General features: G+C 33.8%; 1 protein-coding gene across 3 annotated transcripts in view; it reads right to left on the bottom strand.

The window, feature by feature from the left end:
- GRIK2 (glutamate ionotropic receptor kainate type subunit 2) overlaps positions 1-21,733 on the bottom strand; it is an 823,240-nt gene that overhangs the window by 45,538 nt on the left and 755,969 nt on the right. For all 3 annotated transcript variants that reach the window (XM_044001196.1, XM_044001197.1, XM_044001198.1), the window contains one exon: positions 5,018-5,243. In XM_044001196.1, the coding sequence (XP_043857131.1) occupies positions 5,018-5,243 (226 nt within the window). The remainder of the gene's footprint in view (positions 1-5,017; positions 5,244-21,733) is intronic.

The raw sequence follows: 21,733 nt of genomic DNA, 5'->3' as shown, positions 1-21,733 counted from the left end.
ATTCTCCCCTCTTCAACCTGATTTTTTCTATCCTCCTTTCCAAATGTAAGGTAATGCAAAGTTCAGTTAACTCATTATAAGTCAGAACACATATGTCTTTGACAAACTACCAACATAGTGAATGTGTCTTATTTATAAAAAGTAGGAAAGATCCTTATAGGATTTAAACTCTGGAAGGAATTTAATATTGCCCAAACATAATTAAACTAGCTGATGTTTACCCAACATTTACCTTCATGGTATTTGTTGCTGATTACTCCACTAAGGTATTTTGGTATAAACAGAACCTCCCTAATTAAATAGCTTGCCTCTGACACATTCAGTTTTCCTGCACCACAGCAATGAGACTCACACTCCCATTGATGAATTGTGATGACACATACACTAAATGAATCACACAGGAGAAATTATAGTACATAACTAAACAGTGGCAGCCAAAGGCATACCTTGACTTTACTAATAAGACAAAGAATAAGGATAAAAAGTGAATGTTTGTTGATTTTGTTTGCAATATATTTTTATTTTTCCTTCAAAAAGATTCATCACATTTTTAAGAAGCATTCTCTTCTTAAACCTATAGACACACAGTGTTCTGCAATAGAAAAAACACAGCTTGAAGGTAAAGGGAAAAACTTGAACTAGAATCTCAGGCCTGTACATACTATCTGTATGACCCTGTGCATATAACTTCTCTCTGGACCTCAGTTTATTCATTTGTAAAATTAGGGGAGAACTAATTGATAATCTCTGAAATTCCTTCCTGTGCTAGCTCTACAAACCTAAGACATAACAACATGGACATCACACAAAACCAGAGTTCCTCTCTCTTTCCCATATTGGCAAAGTCTGAGAGTTTTATTCCAACCTATTCAGAAGTGGTATTTATGGGACTCAGTCTTCCAGGAATTTTTCCCTACCTTGTCATCATCCATATCTGTACAGCAAATTAATCTTTGATGAGGGAGAGGAGGAAGTAATACCAGGGTATATTTTGTCATGACTTACAATCTTTATTTGGTCAATTTTAGACTGATGATTTGGGAAATATTTAAATATAATTTTACTGTGTCCCCTTTCAGAAAGATGTGGGTTTCAAACATTCCTCCTTACCTATGCCTAGAAAAAACATTCTGCTACAATAAGAATGATGTTATATTTAGAGCCAGTGGACTTGGATTTGAATCCTAGTACTCTTACTTAGTATTTGAATGTTCTTGGGCAAATAATTTAACCTCTTTCAGTCTTAAAATTAGAATGATGGATTAGGAAACATTTTAAATTTGTTTTTCTATATGCTTTAAAAGAAAAAGATACAAATTAATGAACTTACTGAGTATAATTGATTGGAGTATGCCGACAGGTATAGGTTATTCTATTTGCCTAAAGGTTCTATTTTCTGTTTTAGTTTGTGGGTTGTTGGTGGTTTTTTTTTGGGGGGGGAGACAAGAGGGAATCAAGTATCTCATCCTGAACCACTATAGAAATGCATGGTATTGTGCTTATTAATGGCATAGCCAAATATAAATAATTCATGAAGTCATATTTCTAGCAGAGGTATGAAATAGCAGATCATAAATTATTGCCTGAAACCTTTTTCTCTGCAGTGAAGTCTTTAATTTAAGGGAGTGGAGTGTGAAATACCTTTTTCTAGATCACACTTCTTTGATGAAATTTTATGAATACAAACTGCTTTTAAAATGTGCCTATGCCAAATAACATTTTAATTGTGTCCTATGTTATGAATAAAAATAAAAAATTATTCATTAAAAGTCTCAGCTTTAAAGTTTATAAGATAAATTTGAGGAAAAAAATTACATTATAATGGAAGAGTTAAAAAATATCCCAAGATCCATCTCATTGTGCAAATGACCAAGATAGCAGTACCTTTGCATTCAAATTATCCTTACTAAATATATTCCCTTTTAGATTTTATGTTGAAAACAGAAAAGTAATAGATACATAAAATATATTCCTTTTTGGAATGAAAAATACATTGGTATTGGACATGTATTTGTTAAGATGAAGAGGAAAATGTCATTATGATACACATTGTGGTTCATAGTTCCTTTGGTACTGAAAGTATAAAGGAATGAAATGAAAACAATCATCCTGAAATAATACCAGGTGAAAGCCTCAGGATTTTATTTTGATTTTTTTTGAATTTATATGAGTATATGCTGATCTTTTCCATTAAAGTCCCAGGAGACTCTCCTAGCAGGCTTTGAGCCCCACTCACATACAAAATCAGATTTACAATAGTAAACACTATACTTTTCTTTTATAGTTCATTAGTTAAAATGAAAAACAAGTTTGGAACTTAAATATCAACAAATCTACCTAGAAGTGGTCACAGAGCCAAAAGGTATGTTTATCAAAGTTACTGGATATTTGGTTTTGAATTGGGAAGTTAGTTGCTCAGACCTTGTCAAATATTTTAATAAAATTCACAATTATATATTGCCAGGGCAACTAGGTGGCACAGTGAATAGAGTACCGGCCCTGAAGTCAGGAGTACCTGAGTTCAAATCCGGCCTCAGACACTTGACACTTTCTAGCTGTGTGACCCTGGGCAAGTCACTTAACCCCAATTGCCTCACTAAAAAAAAAAAAATTATATATTGCCTTCATGTTTGCAAAGTGTTTTGTTTTTTTTCACAACAATTCTGTGAGCTAAGGAATGAAACAATCATACCCATTTTGGAGAAGTTATGATTTGTATACCATTATATAGCTAATAAATATCTGAAGTAGTATCTGAACCTAGGTTTCTGGATCCCAAGTTCTGTTTTACAAGAACATGCTATGTGACTTTATCATCACAAGAGATGTTGTTAATAACTTTGCTTTCTCTCAATAGGTGAAAAGAGTTGTCCAGATTCAAAAGCCTTCAGCTTACAATACGTCTGAAGATCTTCCCTGTCAAACCAACGATAATATTCAGAATCAGATTACAGGAAATCTTCAATTTATAGAGGGAGTCTTGAAAAAATATATGTAAAATTAAGTTTTATAGAATGTTATTTTCCAAACAATAAATATTATAAATTTAATATGTCTCATCAGAAAACTACAGTGAACCAAACAGAAACCTTTTCTATGTGTCTGTATATATGTGATAAAGATATATGTGACATGTGCAAACTGTAATATTTCAAAGACAATATGACCACTTAGAGTTAGATCCTTAGCATCTTCTCTTATTTTAAAAAAATGTATCTTATTTTTAGAGGTCTTAACAAAATAGTACCATGTCTATTATTTTTTGTTTTGTTTTGGGTTTTTTTTTGTTTTTTTTTGTGTGGGACAACGGGGGTTAAGTGACTTGCCCAGGGTCACACAGCTAGTAAGTGTCAAGTGTCTGAGGCTGGATTTGAACTCAGGTGCTCCTGAATCCAGGGCCAGCACTTTAACCACTGCGCCATCTAGGTGCCCCAGTACCATGCCTTTTAAAAGTGGTTGGAGTTTATGTGTGGGTGGATGGGGGGAGATGGGAGTGCTTCATTTGAGGATAGTTCCAGGAATTACTATGTTTTTTCTTTAACCAAGACCTGCCATAAAACTAATCCAAATACAAAGTATAGTGTTATATATAGGTAACATTCTTATAGGGTTTACTCAAAATGAGGAATGTCTACTCTTGTTTAATCTGAAAAACTAGTAATAGCTTCACATGGTTTTGAGGTATAAAATATATATTCCTACCAACCAAGCAAATGTCCGGATAAATAATTTGCTATTTAAATCAATTTATACCCTGATAAATCTATTTGTTGACCTTGACATGGCAGTCCATTTGCTTCTTGTCTCTTTCGGTATGGTACAGGCCTACTAAGATTTAGACCCTTAGATCTGCCCACAGCTTTTAGCAAGGCAGAATTAGACTGTGATCATTTTCTTTTTTTTCTTTTTGGTTAGGCAATTGGGGTTAGGTGACTTGCCCAGGGTCACACAGCTAGTAAGTGTCAAGTGTCTGAGGCCGGATTTGAACTCAGGTCCTCCTGAATCCAGGGCCGGTGCTCTATCCACTGCACCACCTAGGTGCCCCCTATTTTCTTTTAAAAGTATCATTCCATTTTTATAATTTAAGGAAATTTGTTCTGGCTCTAAATCTCTAACAACACAAACATATAAGCCTTTTCCATCTCTAACTTAATTTAACCATCTTCCAAGACTTTGACTCTAAGTAAATTTCAATTTTATGTTGCTATATTTTTTCAATGGAACATAGGCAGAGAGATATAGATAGATATTTATCTATAGATAGATAGAAATATCTTTAGAGATCATCTAAACCTCTTCATTTTATGGATAAGACAGCTAAACTTCAAAGAGATAACGTAATTTGCTTACACAAGAATGAAGGAAGGAATGAAGACCTTATTAAGTACCTACTTTGTCCTATGCTCTTGTGCACCATACTAAGTGCTTTACAAATATTATCACATATATTCCTCACAACAAATCTGTGAGGGTGTTTCTAATATCATTCCCATTTCATAGCTGAGTAAACAAACAAAATGAGGTTTATTGCCTTTCCCAGGATCACAAAACTAGTGAGTGTCTAAGACTATATTTGAATTCACATCTTCCTGACTCCAAGGCTAGTGCTCTATTCACTGCATTACCTAGTTACCTCAGCTAGTTAGTATTGGAACTGGGACAAGCTCATAGGTCTCCCAATTCAATATTCTATTTCAGGTAAACTTACTCTGTATGTAGTAAACAGTAGATGTAATTATTTTAATGGGCTACTTTTTAAGAAGGAAGTAGGTAATAAGAATATGCTATTCTTATGTGCATATTTACTCCTGATATAATGATTCATTTTCTATTTCCACACAATCATTCAAATCTAAAAATGCAAATGGTGCCTTGCTTCTAATTACTCTAAGAGCAAAGCATACTGCTGAGGTCAAATAGAAAATCTTTAATGGCATATGGAATCATTATTTTTTCCCATCCTCTTGCTGAAACAAAGATTAATGAACAATGTACAAATAGCTGACATGTAACCTACCCATGGGAGTGCCGACGCCATAACCTTTGGAGTCTATAAGGCCTCCAATCTGTGTCAGGTTACAGTTCCGCTGTGTGACAAACTCAATGGTTGTTGACTCCATTAGGAAGGCATAATCAGAGGTGAGTACACGCTGGATACCTTCTTCATTACTTTTGACAAGCACTGATTGTCTCCTGCTACTCATAAAGGCCCACATTTTGTCATAAGTTGATATTTTTGATTTCTGCAACAAAAAAAGAAGACATTTTTTCCTAATAACATAGAAGATCAAAAGTCCTAGTTTATACCTAAAAGAAGAAAGCTGAAAATGGAATTGCTATAAATATAATTTCATTATATATTAATGTTATATTTGTTTGTATGTATCAGCTATGCATACATATACCTGAGTGGATATCATTGTGACCTTTTATAAACCATTCTTATCAACATATCAATTTCCTCTCCAAAATTCTATGATCTAATAAACTTTATATGACATACTCTGCTAATGTTGTTTGAAAGGTAGCAATGGTAACATGGGAAATACAAAACAAAATTAGTAGAGTGCTATGTATATGTACTCTTCAGGCAATAAGTTATCCGTCATTCTTAACTTTCACTACTTTGGTTTCTTTAACTTTGGAAGAGAAAAGGGCTCAGAGCAACACTGTAGGACTTTCTTCAATGAAACTGGCTCTATAACAACTGTCACTTTAACCCCCCAATAGACATAGACTTCTATGTATATACGAAAGAGTCTAAGGGTGTTTGTTCCAAAGAAGTCTGAATTTACCTCACCACTGAGATACATTCTATTCATTGTAAAGCTTATTTCCATTTGTCATGTAACAACAAGAAATTTTTCATTTGGTCTTTTTAAATAACTACAATAGTCAGGACAAATAAAAGGGAATAACTTTATATTTTATGGAGAATACTCAAAGATGCTTTATCAGAGTTTCACTACTAAAGTGGAAGAAGATGTCATCAGAATGCACTGATAAAACATGCATTTGAAGAGAATAGTTCATACCTACCCATTGAAGACTGTTTTGACAGTAATTATCCTTGACAATATATCATAGCAATATAATTTTTTTAAAAAGTCTTTCTTCTACATACCAGACTTGTATTGATAGGAATGATGATATTGTACTAAAAAATGCAAGCTTTTATTTTTTCTCAAATGAAATTATATGCAATATAGTGGTCAGCTTGACACACTTTCATTTTTTCAAATTCAGTTCATAAAAATGAAATTGCTGTCATATTCACTAAAAGTTAGGAGAAAAATAGTACCAGAAAGTGTCACTCTTTTAATGACAATATAAAAATTAATGATGTACTATCTAAAATATATATATATATACATATATATATACAGAGAGGGAATGCTTCTAAAATAAATAAAGCTTCATAGATATTATAAATGTAAATATATCCTCAAGAGAAGTACCAAAGCACATAGAAAACATGAGGTCTCACATACTTTGAAAAAAGGCAATGAAAGCATCTACATTAAAATGATGAGAATGACAAGATGTTAGCAGATGTGGAGGCATGCCAGCTTCCTCTAGAAAAGAAACTAAGTCTTACAGACATAAAATAAAGGAAATTATTTAGGATATGACAGAATGTAAATCTAATTCATTAAACTGAGTAATGAGAAATGGTCTTGATATCTCTACCTAAATAAGTAGAATATTGACAGAAAAACAAAGAATAATTTAACTTCATTTTTAAAGCTAAATAACATATCTAGAATATTTTTCATAATTCTTGTTGTTGTTGTTTGTACTTTATTCCAGAAGAGGACCATGAAATCAGGGTGATGCCCTGATTTGTGCTGAATTGGATTTAAGTGAGAGAGGGCTATGCAAGGTCATCAACCTTACTCTCTCCTCCAGAGCCATCTGGGTCCAGTGGCAAGATAAACATGAGGATGACTAGAGATGGTCCTGTATGGTTTTTTTTTTTGCCTTTTTTTTTTTTGCAGGGCAATGGGGGTTAAGTGACTTGCCCAAGGTCGCACAGTAAGTGTCAAGTGTCTGAGTCCGGATTTGAACTCAGGTCCTCCTGAATCCAGGGCCAGTGCTTTATCCACTGTGCCACCTAGCTGCCCTGGTCCTGTATGTTTTTTAAGGCAATTGGGGCAAAATGACTTGCTCAGGGTCACAAAGCTAGTAAGTATCTGAGGTGAGATTTGAACTCAGGTCCTCCCAATTTCAGGACCAGTGCTCTATCAATTCTACCACCTAGCTGCCCCTTCCATAATTCTAAAAGAGTCAAGGATGATATTTAAAATAAAATCTTCCTAGTATAATGAAGGGAAAGTGATATAGGTTGAATAGCAATATATAGCTTTAGATGTATTTTATTCATATTGAGGAGGATATGGATTCAGATTCAAAATACTATCACAAGTGGTCGAGGTTTTATTTGTATGTTAGAGATTGCTTTGTTTTCAACATAGTGACTTACCAGAACTGTTAAATTGAAACCAGATCATCCAATAGAAAATGGTTTGATTTTCAAAGTGGCATAAGAATATTTATATACTATTTGCATAATTAGTATTGTCACATACTTATTCATGGAAGGGGGAAATGTAATTTGTTACTTGGTTTCAGTATGACTACCTAGAATAAACTCGGTTTAAAAGTGGATAGGACAAAGTATTAGCTAAATTATATAGATAATTACCTCCAAACTCTGCTTTATTTTAGAAATAGATGTGACCTTTCAGTAATCCTCATTTATCTTGTAAAAGATTGTTGTTATTGTTGTTGTTGTTTTTACTTTTATTACATGCTACATGTCAATACTGTTCATGGTTATATTAAAATACTATGCAATATGGGATCCCCCTGGGTCCAGGGTGGATGCTTTGTCCACTGTATCGCCTAGCTGCCCCATGATGACATTTTTTAGGGTTAAATTGAGGGGTGAGGGGAATGCACTGGTGGAGGGAGAAGGGCAGAGGCAGCATGGGGTGAAATCTCACATGAAAGAAACAGGAAAGGTCTTATGAAGTGGGAGAAGACATAGGGGAGGAGCAAGGCAGTCAGTGAATTTTTACACTCATCAGAATAGGCCCAAAGACCTCAATCTCATCAGAATTGGCTCAAGGAGCGAATAACATACACACTCAATTGGGTGGAATAATCTATCTAACCCTGCAGGAAAATAGGAAGGGAAGGAGATAAAGAGAGAGGGGCAACAGAAGGGAGGGCAGATTGGAGGAGGGGACAGACAGAAGCAAATCCCTTTTGAAGAGGGATAAGGTGAAAGAAGAGAAATAATAGAGTAAATATCATGGGGAAAAGAATAGGATGGAGGGAAACAATTAACAATAGTAATCATGAAAAAAGAGAAAGAACTGATTAAAAGAGCACTTGTGGATTATTCATATATAACCTGGGAGGGAGGAAAGGGAGGGAGGGAGAAAAATTTGGAACTCGAAAACTTATGAAAATGAATGTTGAAAACTACCCTTATATGTAACTGGAAAAAAAAATAAATGTTTGTTTAAAAAAAAGAAATGAAGGTGATAGAAAAACAAAGCAAAACAACAACAAAAAACCCCACTATGAAATAATCTATAAAAACAGGTATATTTGCTTCAAAGATAAGGTGGCTACTATCAGTGAAATAAATGGATGGTATGATACAAAATTGAGGACGGAAGGAAACACCATCATCAACAGAAAAATCAGATATCTTCCTAAAGAAATGGGATATAAAATAGTGATATAAAGAAAAACAATTTATCTAAATAAATGAGTAAAAATAAAAGATCTTCTATCTGTTCACTTGGGATTATGTCTGTGCAATGTCAACATAATATTTTATATGAACTAAATTAATTTGCTTTTAGTTCAATTCAAAGAAAAATACTGTTTTTTGAAGGAACTAGGTACCTAAAAGAGTAATCACTTGCTAAGAAAATGGGTGTTTAAGAGGTTTTTTTTTGGAGCAATTTATGCTCATAGAATTAATATATAGATATACAAAAGTGGAAAATGACTGTGGAACCAGTATGTGAAAGAAGTTAGAGAACTATCCATTCTAAATGTCAAGGTGTCAATATTATTAAACTACAGCTGGATAACACCAAAGCACAGTGCAGTAGTATAATCTTATACTCAGTTTTAAGAAATATACCACAATTTTCAGAGAAATATACCAAATCAAGTAAATGATTATGTGGCAAAATATATCAGTTCTGTATCCATTAAAAATAAAACTAGATGCTTTATTATTTGCCATCAAAACATCTCTCATGGGTGTTGTTTTTATACAATCCAAGAAATCTGCCCAAGTACTCTTTCCACATATGTAAAGCACACAATCCATGTCTAATCATCCATTTCATCCCTTTAATATTTTCATAAAGAGTATTATTATGGAAATATCATAACTATTAGACCAAAGACACAGTAACCATCAGGTTCTTCATTTTTCATTTGCTTGAGAAGGAAGTTGAATTTGTGTTTGTTTAGGAAAACATTCAGAATGTTCCTGACACTTTTTCATTACAATACCCAAAGGATATCTTTATCAAAGATGTTCATTTCAAATGCAATCGAAAACCCATAAACATTAAAAAATGTTTGACACTGGTATCTTTTAAAATGTTATGACTTTGAAAGAAATCAATAAATAGGAGTGTCTTTCTGTGTATTATAAGATTTTAAATTATATGTGTTGGGTTACTGTCCCTTCATTAGCAAAAGGGAAATAGTTACTGAATTTATTTTCATACAAATATCATTGAATGTCTTTCTCACAAAATAAATCTTTCTTAGATCTCTTTAAGCAGTTAATGTCTACCCTAATTTAGGCACTTTGTCATATACTACCTTACTGTATTATTCAATTATCCCATTTATGCCTCATTTTCCCAACAAGATTATACTTCTATACACTTCATTTTCCCAACAAGATTATACTTCTATACACTTACTTCTAAGTCTCTCCCTCCCATATCCAATAATACGTGATCTTATAATGATTCCAAATTGGCATGCCAAGGCATCTTCCTTACTTTCTCAGATTTTTTTTTTTTAGTGAGGCAATTGGGGTTAAGTGACTTGCCCAGGGTCACACAGCTATTAAGTGTTAAGTGTCTGAGGCCAGATTTGAACTCAGGTACTCCTGACTCCAGGGCCGGTGCTCTATTCATGGCACCACCTAGCTGCCCCTCTTCCTTACTTTCTACAGAAGCATAAATTTGTAGAGTTTCCTGAATGTGCTTAGTCAGCAAGTTTTCTCAAAGACTTTCTATAAGAAATACTAATGGGAGTCAAATACTTTCAGTTCAAAAGTAGATCAAATGATGATACAATGGTCTGCTTCTAGTATTCATGACATACAGGAACACTAAAGAAAGGTGGGGACATGCAGCTTGACACAGTGGAAGAAGCTCTGGTCTGGAATCAAAGGACCTTGGGTTTCTATCCCACCTCTGTTGCTAATAACCTGCCTGACTTTGGGCATGTCACAACCCCCTTCAATCTCAGTTTTCTCTTATGTAAAATGAAAGGATTGAATAAGATGGTTCTTAGGCCCTTCCATATCTAGATCCCTAGAGCTGCAAATTGCCTTCTTTCTTACAAATAGGGTTGTGATGTAAGGAAGAATTTGTGCCAAAAAAAAAAGAAATAGGACCTGGACACTTAATATAAATTATGCATTCTCCTACTTTGGTTCATAAAGAAAGCATCATGGAAACACAGATGGGAAGGTGAATGAAGTAGAGATTATGACAATTTCCCCTAACAAAGTAAAACTCAATCAAAGGCAGAATTCAAAAATCTGTGATTTTGTCTGTTTGGGATACTCTCATCTAACAAAGATCATAAGCCTGCCACAATTTAGGAGTGAAATTTAAAGACCTCCTATTACCAAAGAGTTCACACTGTTGCTGGGTATCAGCCTTTCCCAAATTTGGTAGGCAGGTCCTTGAAACAGACATACAGTAGTTCATAGGGTCCATACTTTTATATCTTGGTAAGACTCTCAAGAATCACTAGAATACTGGCACTGAAGTAAAACTTCACACTGAACAAAATCCTAATTATATGACTATTCTAATGCATGCTAATATGTGTGTGTGTGTGTGTGTGTGTGTGTGTGTGTATGGATGGGATGGATGGATGTAGATAGATGAATAGACAATTTTGACTATATTTTCAAACATGTCAAGATTTCTTAATCATGATGATTAATTTGGCCTGATTGCTAGAATATATCTTCATCCCAGATACCACAGAATAAATTAGAGGTGCTAGAGAAGCAATGTAGAATGTAGGAGTTGGAGTCAGAAGACAGTTTTAAATCTAAGCTTGTTAGTTTGTTGGTTTTGATCAGTCATTTTCCAATCATGTCTGACTCTCCATGATTTCATTTGAGGTTTTCTTGGCAAAAATATGGGATTTGTTTGCCATTTCCTTCTCTAGCTCATTTACAGATGAGGAAATTGATGCAAATGGGGTTAAGTGATTTGTCCAGGGTCACAAACTAGTAAGTGTCTGAAGCTAGTTTGAACTCAGGAAGACAAGTCTTAACACCAGGTCCAGTACTCTATTCACTTCACCACCTACCTGCCCTAATTTGTTACTTACTACCAATGGAAGCAGAAGAAAGTCACTTAATCTTCTATAGGTCAAAACTTCATTTGCAAAGTGCTAGGCTTTAAGATCCCACCTAGTGCTAGATCCTATAATGCCACTCAGCATGAATAGATATCTAGCTATGTTGTTCTAGGCTGTAAAAGCATACTTTCATTTTAAAACCTCGCATGTAGGTATAGAGGTACATAGAAAGGACAGTTCAGGGTTTAATATATTATAGGCACCAGGTGGTGCTGCAGATAGTTTGTTGGACTTGAAATGAGGACAAGTTCAAGTCCAGACCAGTCTCAGATACTTATTAGTTGTGTAACCCTAGATAAGTTTCTTAATCTCTGTTTGCCTTAGTTTCCTCATTCATAAAATGAGGACAATGTTAGCAACCCTAGCTCCTACAGTTTTGTTAGGAAAAAATAAGATAATATTTGTAAAGCATTTTGCAAACATTAAAGCACTATATAAATGTTAGCTATTATTATTAATTTTTATTAATGGTATTAAAGAATATGAGACTTGGAGAAGATATTGAAAATCAACTGACAGATTAAATAACTTATTCAAGGTGACATGGTGGGACAATGTGGTCTAAAATTGGTTCTCAATTCCCTATTAAGTGCTCTTTCTATAAAGACACATTGACTCCATCACCCTTTTTCCCTTGTTTCTCAGTTTCCCTGCATGCTGGGAGAAAGATGCATATATATAAAATGAATATATATATATATATATATATATATATATATAAAACTAACATAAACCTAAAAATCATCCATTAAGTGACTATGAAACTGAAGTTGAAATTAACATAAGGTTAATGCTTGGTGTGAAGCCTAAACAAAGAATTTGGGACTAAATTTTTAGCCAATTATGTATATTTAAGTGGATATAATTCTTGGATACTAGGAAACAGGTTCTATTTTTTAAAACATACAAAAGTCTCTGGAGTAAAAGAGGATAATTTCTTTAGGTCTCTCCTTGACTGAATAAACTACTTAGCATCAACGATTTTCCTATTCTCTCTTTCCAGGCTTATCTGAACCACCTGCTGATCTGTAATTGGATTTCCTAAGTAGAGCTACATGCCAGGAAGGAAATGCCCTATGCAAAGAATCAGTCAGTCCTAAGGCACAGTACACCTCCCCTTGTATATTAATAAACCCAGAAACTATCTTACAACATAATCTGTGAGTATGGAGAACATGAACCAGTTCACCAGGGAACAGAAACTCCTAACTATAGTCTTTTGATTTCTGATTTTATATGTCTTCTTTCAATAAGAAAAACAATACTATTGACCAAAAAAAGTCCAAAGTTGCTATTCACCCTTTTGTTAAGTATTCTACACAAATAGTACCAGCCTATAAATTATCCTGCCTCCAAATTCTCATTGAAAAATGGATATTCACCAAGGAAGTCAAAAGTATAATAATAACAAAAACAGCTAGCATTTACATAGCACTTTAGGGGTTATAAATCATTTCAAATATCTTATTTGATCCTCACAAGCCTGTGAGGTAGATAATATTTTTATATGTATTTAACAGATGAGGAAACAGACTAAGAGAAGTTAAGTAATTTGTCCAGGATCACAAAGTTGGTGAATTTCTGAGGCAGGATTTAAGCTCAAATGCAACAATATTCAGTGAGTCACAGAGCAGTCTTCCTAAATGAGATGAGAAATACATAGAGGTACTACTCTATTACTTTACCTGGACACTGAGTATACCCTGGGTTCTTACCAGCTATGCCAGCTTAGCACCAAGTTTTCACAGGTCCACCAAGCAGAAAATGTCTTCACTTTGGTTTTGGCAAGACCCTAAGTACATGCTCTCTGAGGAGTCACATAGGTAAGGGTAGAGAGGGTCACCAGGCAAAGATATGATTTGTATGTGTAGGGGAGGAGAGGTGGGTGGGATTCCATAAAAATGTTATAATAAGTCTAAAAAAATATTTCCTAGACATGATTCTATCTTCTTGTTTTTTTGTGTGTGCCATATTACATACCAGAAGAGGTTACCTTAATTTTTCCAATCCTCTTACTCATTCATGCCTGTTCCCCCAATCTCCTTATTTCATATAACTGATATTCCATTGACTCAGGATGTTTATGTCTCAGAGTATTTACTTCATCAGACTGCTGAGCCTGGTAAATTCTCATGTTGCACCAGCTGATTGAATTTCTGCTGCATCAGCATCAAACCAATCAAACCCATTCATATAGAACTCTCTCTTTTGTAACGGCAGTTTTCATGGACCATAGAGCAGAAATGAAGAAAGGTAAGAAAGGTGTTGCTGTCAAGAAGAGAGTTACAAGCAATAAGAAATGCAGCACGTGGAAAATGATGTTTTTCTCATGTGACAGATATGCTTATCGTTTTTTGTTTGTTTCAGGAAATATAATTCAACTTAAACATTTAAAAGTCTTTAAAGGATTAGCCTAATAAATGGATATGTTTTTAACCTATAAGCTAACCCAATGGAACTTTACATTATTTTTTTTTTACATGGAAATCAGTTAAGACTTTGTTCCCTGCAATTCACTAAAACAGTTAAACAAACTTCCTTATCTTTTAAATGATTTTTTTTTGGTGGGACGATAAAAAAGAACAATGTGATTATGTATACTGAGTATTAGAATTGAATACAGGCTGCGCTAAAATAACATTTTACTTTTGCAAGGCAATACCTTTAGGAAAGCAATTTACAAACTTTAAAGCATCATCTAAATTTTGCTGTGGTTGTTATGGAAAGTCATTTAAACTCTCTAAGACTCAGTTTCCTCCCTCAAAAAGTGAGGCTAAAAGTATCACATATATTAGGGCTGTTATGAGGCTTAAGTGAAACTATATATTTATGATATATGCACCTATATATATATATTGTGTTTTATAAACGCATATATAAAGGATTTTGTAAAATTTCAAAGATATAAATGAAAGTTATTAAATCTTATTGTTTTTATCTTTTTGATGAAGTTCAGATAGAGATAGTCCTAAGGGAAGCCACTATCCTGAAATTATCCTTTAATATTCAATGATCTATGGAATACATTGTTGTTTAGTCATTCAGTCATGTCTGACTCATAATAACCCTGTATAGGATTTTCTTGGCAAAGATACTTGAGTTGTTTGTCATTTCCTTCTCTGGTGAATTAAGGCAGACACAGGTTAAGAACTCTATCCACTGAGCTACGTAATTTCTTCCATGAAATACATAGATGACTAAAATAAGTGATAGTTGTAGTTGATCAAAATTTTTAAATGTACGTTCAACCCCGGTAGAATAAGTGACAACATCACTGGCACAACTTCTGTAGCTGACTGGGATAAAGATGATCTCTCTCTCTCTCATTCTTTTTGTACTTGATTTTTACATCCTTTGCTAGGACTACATTTTAAAAACTTTTTGTTCCATCTAGTTTGGTTCCTTCTGTTCCATCGTTTTTCAGTGTTGTCCAACTCTTCATGACCTCATTTGGGATTTTCTTGGCAAGGATACTGAAATAGTTTGCAATTTCCTTCTCTGCCTCATTTTACAGATGAGCAACAGAGAATAAACAGGGTAATAAGTATCACATTTGAACTCATGAAAATGAATTTTCCTGACTCTAGGTCTGGTGCACTATCCACTGTGCCACCTAGCTGTTCCTATCTAGTTTGGAGATTATGAACATTTGGTATGATGAATAGAATCTATTGCAATGTTATTCTTAAGTCTTTAATTGATAAATTATATATTCATTGTCATCATGGGTGACAGTTTAGTCTGTGAAAAAATAGCCTGCTATGGCTTACAGAGGTAATTCCCTGACATTAAATCGCCATCATAATCTTCTTTCATTTCTACAAATTCTTAACTACAGTTTTGTTTGATGTTTGCTTGTCATCATATTATTAGAAAATTCAATTATTGACTATTATCAACTTTTGCCATTTTCACTGATCTTTTTAAAATAAAGACCTCAGGATGATGTGCCTGAGCTTTCATTAATATTATATGGGCTTTTGTAATTATAATTTCCACAATTCTTATGGTTCATTTCATACTTCCAAAAATGTACATTGAGTTGTATTGTGTATGTCTGCATTGCTTTAAATATACTTGTTCCATTCCATTTTGATTTCAGTATACCAATAGTTAGGTCAATTAAGACAAACCTTTCTCTTTAAGATAATTATGCTTGATGTGCCTTGCCTGGAAGGACCGAAATACACAAAGATATTATCTGCATATCAAATGGTTCAAAGAAATTCTAACTTTCCTTGTAGAGGAAAAACTCTACACTGTTTAATTCTCAATGAAATTTTGATAACATCTGAGAAAGATTCAATGATATGAAGCACTGTTTAATACATATATGTGTGTACACGTATACATATAGGTATCTATAGATTCATACAACTTGATGGCATCCATGTTTATCACATGACCAAAATATTGTGGGGGGGGGGGGCGGGACAATGAGGGTTAGGTGACTTGCCCAGGGTTACACAACTAGTAAGTGTCAAGTGTCTGAGACCGGATTTGAACTCACATTATCCAGCTGGTGCTTTATCCACTGCGCCACCTGGCTGTCTCCCTAAAAGATGTTTTGATGTGATTCCTTCTTTTAAATCCATGCTTAGTTATATTTAGGAGGAATTCTCATGGACATAAAACGAGGTAAAACCATTATGAAATTAAACTATGTTTCTGAAAAAATGCCATTTTTATGCTAATTGCTTTAGATATAAGTTGATGATTTTAAACTGAGAACAATTCTTCATGTGGATATAAAATGCCCATATATTCTTGATATATTTGGGCTTATTTTATATATTTGGAGTACATCAATAAGCCATGAGTATAGATTTAAGTCAAAAGCTTTGTGATTACCCACAAAAAAGATTTTAAATGTTATAGTGGTTTAATTATTATGGCACTTTATATTTAACAATTACCAAATCAATAACAAGTTGCTCTTTAAGCTCTGGAACTTTTGGAGCATGCCATTTTTACTCATCATCAAAATATTACTTTTCATGGAATTATTATTGCTCATTTTTAGTGATACAATATGTGAAAACTTTGTTTAAAGCAAATAAATCTACATGAATGTGTTGAAGACAGCTCATACCAGCTTGCAAAAACCAACTGTTAAATTTCAGTGTGAGCATTTACACCTTAAACATTGGCAAATGCTATAAATCAGGGCTTGATTTATTGTTTTGTGGACTGTCTAAACTTAATAATGTGATGAAAAGTGCTAATAATGTAAGTTAAACTTAAATGTGTAGTATAATTTTTTCTGATATCCAATGAACATTTATTAGTAAACCCCTACAAACATGTAATTGGGTAATATTTGGAGGTGTTTTCATATTTTGTTGGTATTCCCATATTTTGGAAACAAATGTGATGCCTTCTCTTAACACAGGTGGGATTAGGTTTATGCCCAAAAGGATGTTAAGAAAAGTGTTTTGCTATCAATTTGTGTGAAGTGTTCGCATTGATAATTGCAAATTGTATGTGGCTCTGACACTTTCCAGATTTATAGAGAAGCTGAAATATCAGTTGTATTCCTTGACATAATTGTTCCATATTTTATTATGGAAAAGAATCATTCTGTTTCTTGTTTGATCCAATTTGCTCGTCATCACCATCATTATCATTTCTGCCTTCTTGCAACTGCATAAAGCACCACTTACTTTTTCTCATCTTCCTTTCCCAAGGATTCTCTTCTCCGATTTCTTTTCTTCTTAAGACTTTATTGTAAAACACTTTTGTTGGATGTTGATTTGTTAATTTGTTCTTTGCATTGCTTTGACTTTTCTTATCGCTTTCATCTTTTGATTTTAATTTTCGATAACATTAAATGAATCAAGAATTTCACGTGTGTATGTTTATGTATATACACACAAATAAATACCTTTTTTGTTGTTCATTTAATTGGGTTATATTTCAGTCAAGTTTTCTCCACAATGTACCAGCTAGATACTTATATAATCTCATGCTGCCTTTTCCAGAGATCTTCAATAATGCTTTCAAGACTCGTCTTACCGGGGTCATAATTAATACTTATCCTTTAAGGGTACTTCTTAAAAGCTCCACTTGTCCCTATGCAGTTCTTACTGTAGCAACAATTGTAGCATATTCTGCTGAAAGCAATTCCAGGAATGTTTTTATACTTTATTTCTACCACTATAGGAAAGTGCATTTTTTAATCATGTTTATATCAGATGCTGGTTTTAAAAAAAATTGCTGTTGTCCTATAATATATAAGCTAATAGGATTCACATTATCCAACTGAAAAGGGTTTTTCAGTATTCTAGTCTATGTATGCCTCTGTCTAATAAAAAATAGTCTGAGATGTTAGTAGCATTTTTGACAACTGTTTTGTTATTATATATGATTTGTTGAATTTGCACTATGAAGACTTTCAAAGGGTCTTCAACTTTTCCTTCTTCAGATTTTAATAGAACATCTATTCCATCTAATTTAAGCTCAAGAAATTAAGGGAATTTTTGTTTTTGTTATTTCTTTAACTGGTCAGCAATGTTTTCCATGTGTTAAGAGTCGAGGATACCACTGACCAAAAAAAAAATATGAAATCTTTTCCTATTGTTTAGAGACTATTTTCAGTTTACTTAATGCTTACTTAATGGCCTACAAAATTTAGCGAACAGTGCCATAATCTGGTAGGTATATTCCATATTCCAGCAGGTAGGGCATTTGATATTTCTGAGTTGTCTAGATATCTTGCTTTCTTGGAATCAGAATACAAAGGAGCTCCACTGTCCTCAATGTCAAGCTAATCATTACAAAGCTTTTTAGGAGAGTTAGCCTACAGCTCACTTTACATATTTCTTAGATTCATAAGGGCAGTTTCATCACACTGGTTGTGGTACAGTGCCCCATTCCAGAACTTCACTGGTCAGCATTTCAGGGTTCCTTCCAGGCTGTCAGAACTGCCATTGTAGTCTCAGGGCATATGGAATTCCTGCTGTGCACTGTCCTAAGTGACATTTCCTGACTTTTCTATTGTCCCTCTCTTATGACATGAACAGTGGATGGCTTTCATAGATATTATTGTTGTTGTTGTTGTTGCTATCATATTGTTATTGTTGTTATTAGTCATTATTATTTTAAGATTTCAGGAGTCCTCATTACATATATTATGAAGACCTAATGAAATAATATGTGTAAAGCACATTGCAAACCTTTAGGCACCATAAAACTATATTTTTGTTGTTATTGTTGTTATAAAGTAAGGGTAGCACTTTTCACACCATGAGAAGCTTATTCATTTTATTACCATTGTATGAATATAATTTCATTGGCTTTTAAAAGAATGTTCCCTGTACAACTTATTTTAGAGAGATGAATAAATTCATCACCCATGCTCATTCTGCTTGCTTTTATACAAATTAGAATTTCAAAGTCAGCTTGAGGACACTCTAGTTTCTTTTATACTAAGACCATCCCCACCTCCTAAAGTAGCAAGACAATAATAGTCATAATATTTGTATTCTCTGTTGAAGATGCAGCTAATATTTAAGCTTTAAAAATGATGGCCAGAAGGAAAGTTTACTTAAATCTGTTTAATAATGAAGATTCTTGAACATAAGTCTTTAAATAGACCAGCCACACAACATCAGCAGCCACAAGAAAATTGTTCATGCAACATTTTGCAATATCATTGTTATATAAAATATTGGAATTAATTCCACTGTTACTATAGTTGGAATAAAACTACCTCATTAAGGAAGTTTCTAAGACTTAAATCACTATCACATCAAAGTAGCCTAATCAAGACCTTAGCATAGATTTTAAAATAAATCTCAATAACTGTTTCTCTGCCCTCCCACTACAACTTAATGCACTGTATCTTCAGAAATAAACATTTCCATAATCCTTTAAAATCCATAAGACCTGAAGAAAGTAACTGAAATTCAAGTTATATATTGGACCCAATAAAAAGGTCCAACACTAATCTCTGACTATTGTTCAGAGCTCTAAAAAAATTGGTAGTAGGAAGGCAGTTCCTCATATTGTTTATTTCCAATCCATTCCAGATCAACAATTTTGCTACTAATGGTAACTCAAATATTTGCTGGTAAGCAGCTATAATAATATTTTTACCTCTTCATGAAAAATGTTACACTTATTAAACTCTAATATGTCATTTGAGTGAAGCCCACACTAGCAAAGGGAATTTGGCTCTAGTTTACATTTTAATTTTTTTTATTAGAGAAAATAAATTATCAACAATACTGGAACATATGTGCTAGGTAAGACCAGCTGAGCCCCTCTCTGGAATCATCTGACCTTGGGCACAGGAAATTAGAGTTAATTCAGGAAAACAGGACTGAAGCCATATGTGGTTCATAGCAAAGGTGGAGCTGAGGCTATGGAAGTGATCCGAGCAGCATTCTGTTTTTAACAAACCTGTCAGTCCTTAGAATAACTCTGGCAGTTCTATCTCAAAGCCTCTGCACTGTCTTAAACAAGTTATTTGAAGAGATGTCCAATGAAACAGACGTGCTCTTCTCCATGTTACAAGATACGCAGCAATTTTACAAACATCTAAGAATTGTTCATTGTATTTGACTATTAAATCGATTTGAACTGCAAGTTATCTTGTTATTTAGAATTCCTAACAATTATTCCAATAGTCATTTGATTATTTTCTAAGTGAGAGGTCTTGAAATTTTCTTCAACAATAAGCATTTATTAAGCATATAAAATGTTCCAGAAACTGTTAGGCACTGGGTATACAAAAACAATTTTTAAAAAGTCCCTCCCCTCAAGGAGTTTATATTCACTTATATCACATATTATTTCCCAAGCCTACACCTTTCGGAAAATGTTATAAGTATCATATAACTAATTTGGATAGACAGATGTCTGTTGTATCATGAAAAAGATCTCTAAACCTGGAAGGAGACATTTGGTTCAAATCCAGGCTCTTCCACATACTTCTACTATGTGTCTGACCTTAGCTGTTATTTAAGGTCTCTGCACTTATTTCCTAACCTGAGTATTAGAAAAATAGTATGGGTACTCACTCAATCATAAAATAGTTGATAGTGTCAAAAGAGAGAAAATGTCAAAAGTACGTTGTAAATGGTTGTGTTAATTAAATACAAGATAAGAAGCTATGCATTTCATATGACTAAAGTCAGGAAACCTTTCTTCTATTGCCTAATATGTGAAAATGTAGGTAGATTTTCCTGGGCGGTTGCTAAGTTGTCTAACTTCATGTCTCTGAGGGGGAGAGAGACACAGAGAGAAAGAGAGACAGAGAGAGAGAGACAGAGAGACAGAGACAGAGATAGAGAGACAGACAGAGAGGGAGACAGAGATGGAAACAGAAACAGAGAGATAGAGAGAGAGAGAGAAAGAAAGACACAGAAAGAGACACAGAGAGAGGGAGAGAGAGGGAGGGAGGCAGGGAGGGACACAGGGAGAGATGTGTTATGATATATTTTCTGCCTACTATACAGGTTTTTTTTAGGCTCAGTACTTGTGAAATTATTTAGAAAAAATAAGGAATTGGTATTATGACTATGGCTTTGTATTAAATTGATAAATGAAGTCGATGATATAATTTTAGGATTTCTCTGGTTTAAATTGCTCTATCACTTCTGTGCTAGCTTCTTCAGAGGCCTTTTAATCTTGATGGGTTTGAAACTGAGGTCAATACTTCTCTGTGATCCAAAGTTTTGAAACAAGAAGCCTATTTGAAAGCTTAGGGCCAGACTGAATAAAGGTAGGGTAACAGACTATTTCTAATAGTCTCCCTCAATGAATTCCATGGAATCTAGGCCAACTCAGAGTCTTGTTCTATTATATCATCTCTAATATAGCTTTTATGTCAAGGGATTTGTAGTTCACTCCACTCATAGCACTCCTTATTGGTTTCCTAGATCACAGACCATAGAAGCTATTTTCATTCTTTCATCACTCTCTTAAAATGCCCTGACCTCTTCTTATATCTTGCTTGATATCATGACTGAAAAACTCAATACTGACATGAAAGAGAAGATTGAGCATGTCAGGATAGCATTCTTATCTTATACCAACTGAGAACTACCCTCTTCTTGTCATGTTTCTCATT

The sequence above is a fragment of the Dromiciops gliroides genome, chromosome 4, assembly GCF_019393635.1.
Source record: "Dromiciops gliroides isolate mDroGli1 chromosome 4, mDroGli1.pri, whole genome shotgun sequence".
NCBI classification, from domain to species: Eukaryota; Metazoa; Chordata; class Mammalia; order Microbiotheria; family Microbiotheriidae; genus Dromiciops; species Dromiciops gliroides.
This window is presented reverse-complemented; position numbering and strand designations above follow the sequence as displayed.